The sequence below is a fragment of the Pristiophorus japonicus genome, chromosome 2 (genome assembly GCF_044704955.1).
Source record: "Pristiophorus japonicus isolate sPriJap1 chromosome 2, sPriJap1.hap1, whole genome shotgun sequence".
Lineage (NCBI taxonomy): Eukaryota > Metazoa > Chordata > Chondrichthyes > Pristiophoridae > Pristiophorus > Pristiophorus japonicus.
The window spans coordinates 116,450,532-116,457,736 of record NC_091978.1 but is presented as its reverse complement, the minus strand read 5'-3'; the positions used below and the strand labels follow the sequence as shown (position 1 = coordinate 116,457,736).

Genomic DNA, 7,205 nt, shown 5'->3' with positions numbered 1-7,205 from the left:
ACTTTCCATATATAAAGGAACTAATAATGGTTGATAGTTAAGTAAAAAAAGAGATCGCCTCCAAATTTCACAATAATTAGTCTTTCCGTAGAAAATTATATAAATGAATGGTGAAAAGTACAGAAATACAAGTGCCCTCCCAGCCGCACCCACCTATATAAATTTATTATTGATCATTTCATTTAAATACAACTTTGCAAATACAAGTCACCCACGAGAGACATTACTAAGTAATTATTCACATTTATTCAGTTCTTCATTCTATATAAATGTGTTGGCTCTGACCGGCTCCTGCAAAGCAATATTTTAAATCTGAATCTTAAACGATTCATAGCATTTGTTTGTTTAGATAAATTACAGCTAGCAATTTATTTAAACATTTTGTTTCTCCATCTTACATCGACAAGCTCTTAAACGGGCACACCGTAAGCAAGAAATAATGGAGTCCGATAATAATCGTAATAAATGACTACATAAAGTACATTTGTACAATTCATTGCATTAATGATGGGCTGTGTTAAACCAGCATATAATAGGTGCTGAAATGCTTTCATCGCGGGATTGTTTTATGCCCACATTAATATCACTATGTCAAACTGACAAAGCTCAGTAATTGTCCTTTACTATGATCACCATAAGCCAAATAATCCGATCTCTCGGGGCTGAAAGTACAAACGTTTTTCACGCTGCCATATAACAGGGGACTTGGACTTAACGCCGGACCTCGTTAAAGGCTGCATTTCTAAACAGTTGTGCAGTTGTGTAAAATTACAGTTGAGGTGGCGCCAATGAAAGAGAAAAGGGCGCAACGCGGAGTATTACAGCAGATTAAAAACGAATGGTCTCTGGAGGCTGCGGCGCTTTAAATTTAGCGCTCTGGCCGTGCACAGGTTGCCTTGTCTTTATGGCGCCACCTCTGGCGCTCGCTCTGCCTGTTTGGAAAGGACATTCATTAATCGCTCCTTTCTGCTACAATTAAACATCTCCAGGGACGCTTCACCCATAGAGACGGAGTGGGAAGGGTTTGATTGGGTGAAGCAAATAACGGTGCATATCCCCGCTATAAGACCGGCATCTTTGCAACCGACAGTCATTTTATTCTTTACCTTTAGGTTTTTAAAAATATAAATCAGCAACTTACCCGAATATATAAGTGATAAGCCTTCAGAGTATATACCACAGGGGAAAAGGTGTTATACAGCAACGGTGAATAGAAGTGAAAATAAATATTTATTATTTTAACTGAAAAGCTAGTGTAAATGCAAAATGGAAGAAAAATCTTTGGAGAAATTTACCCGAACAGAATGGTGGAGTTGCCCATCCGCACTTCTGGCAAAAAGCAACCGAAAGTTGAAAAAAAGGTACACATTACACAGCAATGTTTTTTAAATCATCTCTTACCAGAGGAGAGTGAAGTGAGTTCCAATTTCAAATACTAATGGGTGTCAGAGTTGGTGCGTTGCTTGTACTTCATATTCCTGTATAAGTAAGCTGCCTTACTTATATTTAATTCACGGAATTGTTTTAGTAAAACTTGCCGTTTTAATATAATCTTAGATTAGATGTAAACGGATAATGCTCCAATCAATACAACCATCCCGTGATTTCCTCTGCTCATTGTAGAGTTTTGATATGCGGATATTTTGTTTACATTTCTGAATGCTTATTATTTCCGCATTTGTTTAATATACACATTTTAGTGTTTGAAATTAGATTTACAAAAACACTGCTTTATATTGCCTTTATATTGCTGTTCTCTTGCGGTGCGCAGAAAGATCACCAGAAGGTGCGTGGGACGACCTCGCAGGTAACCATTTATTCCGAAGCAGCAGCGATTGCACCAGACTCAGGTACAGGCAGCTGTTTTATTCCATCTTTTTGACACACAGATGTACACCGTGTCATTTTTATACAAACCCCAGACCGCTTTGTTTTTAGCATTCGTGACTATAGATGAAACGGTATGGCAGGATTTGGCAGATTGCACATCAGTTCTACACCAGGAATCTTCAATTGAACTCTCTCGGCAGGTGTGTGTCCCGGCTGAATTATTCTCGTTCCTCTTTGTTGTGTGTTGGTGAGCGTTCGAACATGTGTATATCTGAGAGCGAATGGGTGTGTGGAAATACTCACATATGAGTGAGTGAGAGTGATTCTGTAAATGAGAGAGAGAGCAAGAATCTGAGTGAATACATACAATGAGAACGAATGCGTAGGGAGTAAATTAATAGATGAGTGATAATGAGTGTATGTGTATGTGTATGTGAATGACTGAGAATATGAGTTTGTGAGTGTGTGACCGTGTGTGCATAAGTGAATAAGTAAGGTTGTGTGAGAGTGTAAGAACGTGCACTAAATAGGCGAATATGCATGAGTGAGAGTGTATATGAATGCGTGAATGAGAGTGTGTGCGAGTCAGTGTCTGTATGAAAAAAAGAAAGACTTACATTTATACGTAAGTCTTTCACGACCATCCTGGACCGCTCAAAGCACTTTACAGTCAATGAAGTACTTTTGAGGCAAAGTCACTGTTGTAATGTGGGAAACGTGGCAGCCAATATGTGCTCAGCAAGCTCCCACAAACAGCAATGTGGTAGTGACCTGTTAATCTATTTTTGTTATGTTGACTGAGGGGTAAACAATGGCCAGGACACCGGGATAACTCCCCTGCTCTTCTTCAAAATAGTGCCATAGGATCTTTTATGTCCACTTGAGAGAGCAGACGGGCCCTCAGCTTAATGTCTCATCCGAAAGAGGGCATCCGTCCGATAGTACAGCACTCCCTCAGCACTGCACTGGAGTGTCAGCCTACATTTATGTGCTCAAGTCTCTGGAGTGGGACTTGAACCCACAACCTTCTGACTCAGAGGCAAGTGTGCTACCCACTGGGCCACAGCTGACACATGAGGGTGAGAATCTGAGTTGGTGAATATAAGTGAGAATGTATGTGAATAAATAGCTGAATGAGAATAGGTGTCGAAGTGTCTGAATAACTGTATGTGAGTGTGTGAGTGAATGCGTAAGTGAGTGTATAAGTGAGTTAGAGATGTACTCTGTATTTGTGTGTGTTTGTATATGTGAGTTTACTCTGTGGATGAATAGTTTATCCTGTGTGTGTGGGAGACTGCATCAGTGGTTTAATCTGTATGTTTGAGAAAGTAGTTTACTGTGACTGTGAGAGTGTGTGTGTCTGAGTTTACTGTGTATGTGAATTTACTATATGTGTGTCTGTGAATGAGGGGTGTATTCTGTATTTGCATGTTTACTGTGTCTGTGTGTGCATTTTATTTTGTATGAGAGTGAGTTGTTTATTAAAATGTTTGAGTGAATGGTCTACTGTGTGTGTGAGAGTGATGGTGATAACAGAACGAATTAGGCGAAGGTCTGTCCAGCAGCTATCAGCTCCTGTCATGGCGTTATTGATGTGCATGCCTTTGCGGTCCCTCTCTTGGACGATGACGTAGTCTAGCACATGCCAGTGCTTGGAGCAAGGGTGTTGCCATGAAGCAATGCCACAGGAAAATCAACGTCGGTGTACTCAAAGATCCTGCTAAGAAAACCCTATTCAGCCAACGCCTCGCTACCAACCTGATGACTCCCAGTGACCCAGAGATGCAGAGTGTCCACAGTGCTTGATCAACCCTCAAGGCTTCCATAAGCAGCACCTGTGAAGAGACACTCGGTCACTCGACCAGGAAACACCAAGACTGGTCCGACGAGAATGACCAGGAGATCCAGGAACTAATATGTCGCAAGCACAAGGCATTCTTGGATTGGGAACAGATGGAATCCTCGCTGAAGCACTAAAACATGGCGGAGAAGCACTACTGGTGTGGATCCATGACCTCATCTCGCTTATCTGGAGGGAGGAAATCATGTCAGGAGATCTCAGAGATGCTGTAATCGTGGCCATCTTCAAGAAAGGTGACAAATCCGACTGTGGTAACTACAGTGGAATCTCCCTGCTGCCGATCACCGGGAAAGTCATCGCAAGAATCCTCCTGAATCGCCTTCTTCCTGTAGCTGAAGATTTCCTCCCAGAATCACAATGCGGGTTTCACCCACTATAGAGCACAATGGACATGATCTTCACCGTGCAGCAGAGTCAAGTGAAATGCAGGGAGCAGCACCAACCCCTGTACATGGCCTTCTTTGACCTCACAAATGTCCTCGACACTGTCAACCATGAGGGATTATTGAGAGTCCTCCTCAGATTCGGCTACCCTCAAATGTTTGTCACCATCCTCCGTCTGCCCCACGATGACATGCAAGCCATGATCCTGACCATCGGATCCACCACAGACCCATTCCATGTTCGGACCGGGGTCAAGCAAAGCTGTGTCATCGTGCCAACACTCTTCTTGATCTTCCTTGCTGCAATGCTCCATCTCACACTCAGCAAGCTCACTGCTGGAGTGGAGCTAAATTACAGGACACACGGGAATCAGTTCAACCTCCGCCGCCTCCAGGCCAGATCGAAGGTCGTCCCATCCTCCGCCATCGAATTACAGTATGCAGACAATGCCTGTGTCTGCATACACTTGGAGGCTGAACTCCAAACCATCATCAATACCTTCACCGAGGCATACGAGAGCGTGGGCCTTACACTAAACATCCGTAAGACAAAGGTTCTCTACCAACCTGCCCCCGTCAAACAGCACTGCCCTCCAGTTATCAAAATCCATGAGGAGGCCTTGGGCAATTGGACCATTTTCCATACCTTAGGAGCCTACTGTCAACAAGGGCAGACAGCGATGACGAAGTCCAACACCGCCTTCAATGTGCCAGTGCAGCCTTTGGTTGCCTGAGGAAGCAAGTGTTTGAAGACCAGGACCTCAAACCCGGCACCAAGCTCATGGTCTACAGAGCAGTGGTGATACCCGCCCTCCTATATGGCTCAGAGACATGGACTATGTACAGCAGGCACCTGAAAACACTGGAGAAGTACCACCAACACTGCCTCCGCAAGATCCTGCAAATCCATTGGCAGGACAGATGCACCAATGTCAGCGTTCTCGCTCAGGCCAACATCCCCAGCATCGAAGCACTGCCCACGCTCAATCCATTCTGCTGGACGGGCCACATCGCCCGCATGCCTGACATGAGACACATAAAACAAGCGCTCTAGTCGAAGCTCCGACAAGGCAAGCGAGCCCCAGGTGGGCAGAGGAAATGCTTCAAGGATACCCTCGAAGACTCCTTGAAAAAATGTAATATCCCCACCCACCGACAGCTGGGAATTCCTGGTCCAAGATTGGTGAAAGTGGAGGAAAAGCATCTGGGAAGGGGCTGAACACCTCGAGTCTTTTCGCCGAGAGCAAGCTGAAGCCAAGCATCAACAGCGGAAGGAGTGCGTGGCAACCCAGTCACCCCACCCACCTGTTCCTTCAAACACCGTCTGCCCCACCTGTGACAGAGACTGTAGGTCCTGCATTGGACTCTTCAGTCACCTGAAAACTCTTTTAGGGTGGAAGCAAGTCATCCTTGACTCCGATGGACTGCCTATGATGATGAGAATGAATTACTTATTATGTGTGTGAGTGAGTGGTTTATTCTGTACGTGTTTGTGTTTGAATGTGTGTGAAAACGAGTGAATGGCTTATTCTCTATGTGTGAGTGATATATTCTATGTGTGTGAGAGAGAGAATGGCTTTTTCTATATGGGTGAGTGATATATTCTGTGTGTGTACTTTTGTGCATGTGTATGTGGTGTATAAGTATGTGCAGAGGCCGCTTGGGTACTGCTTCTGTCTTTTATTCTGTTGGAATGTTCTGATCATGTCATTATTTCAATTTAGAAAAATATTTTAAAGCACATCATTCTGTTGTACAGATTACGTAGTAGCTGTGGGATAACACATTTTCTAAATACACTTTGATTAAAATGTTCAATACAGAAAGAACACTTAATTACCTTTAATTATATATGTTTAAATTATGGTCCCTTGGATTTCATGACAAATATACAAAAACAAGTACTGAGGTCTCTCCCCACCCTCCGAGTGTCTTTACTTCTAGTCCACGGTAGTTGTAGTTTTTGTCATGGAAAAGCTTGACTTTGAGGTCCACCTTCTATGAAAACTGTCCAGTGACGAAGGAGATTCATGTGTTTAACCAAATGAAACGTGGCTGTGAGAACTTGAGCTGAACACCTTTCTATTGCAGGTAGTTTTTTAATATTTATCTAATGCTGATGTTATACTCAGCTTGAAAATAACACCTGCATTTAAATTTTCAACATATGTTTTGAATAGACAAGTAATGGGTCCCTCATTCCAATTCATATACAATAGTCAGGGCCCAATTATTTAGAAGATTATAATTTGAACACTCATCAGAATTCAAAAAGGCTTACCATTGACTTAAGAACGTAAGATAAGAACATAAGAAATAGGAGCAGGAGTAGGCCATACGGCTCCTCGAGCCTGCTCTGTCATTCAATAAGATCATAGCTGATCAGCTTCTTAGGTTTGTTTATTTTTCCTGAATACTTACCAGCTGAACAGTCTATCAGTGCATATCACTGAAGGCACATGGGACCGTAAAACTGTAGATTTCAAATTCCTAAACATTATGAGGTGACTTTCCTCTTGGCTGCACCAGGGGATCACTGTATCCCTTTACGTTATGTCTCAGTCCTCACCACCCATCACTGGGATTTCCAGGACAGCTCTGAGTAGGAGTGAGTGGGCCTGTGCCTGTAACAGGTGCATCCATTAGTATTGAAATGAGGTGGCAGGAGGTGTCCACAGCTGTTGCACCTCAGCTTCTGCTGCATTTGACTGCGAGGCGCCCACATGCAGGACTATTGATGGTCTGAGGGGACGGGGTGGAGGGGGGTGGCAATGACGACCTAAACATGGAGACTCACTGTTGGCAGTTTTTTCTACACAGTACAAGTTTTGGGCCCAGGGCCCCTCTAGCTGCTGCTCTCCAGCAGCTGTGGAAAGGTCCCAGAGGTTAGTGGCCAGGAATACTGCTACAGGTTTCTCATGCCTGCAGCTGAACTTCTGTTTCCTCCCACTTGTTCCCAGTGTAAGGCCCTGCCAGGGGCGGACCTGTGCCAGAGGTAGGAAATATTGGCGCTTTGTGTCTCTCACAGGTGCAGTGCATCTCTGGGGTGATGAGCCTCTCCTGTGCCCAATTGGGTGATAGGAGAGGAAAATTGGCCCTGCATGAACATTTTATTGTCACTGTGTTATAAA

General features: G+C 43.9%; 1 protein-coding gene across 1 annotated transcript in view; it reads left to right on the top strand.

The window, feature by feature from the left end:
- The first annotated feature begins 1,259 nt into the window (after positions 1-1,259).
- The window catches only part of mcidas (multiciliate differentiation and DNA synthesis associated cell cycle protein), a 41,447-nt gene continuing 35,501 nt past the window's right edge, over positions 1,260-7,205 (top strand). The window contains exons 1-3 of the mRNA XM_070862526.1: positions 1,260-1,361; positions 1,772-1,850; positions 1,939-2,030. Coding sequence (XP_070718627.1) covers positions 1,260-1,361; positions 1,772-1,850; positions 1,939-2,030 — 273 coding nt within the window. The remainder of the gene's footprint in view (positions 1,362-1,771; positions 1,851-1,938; positions 2,031-7,205) is intronic.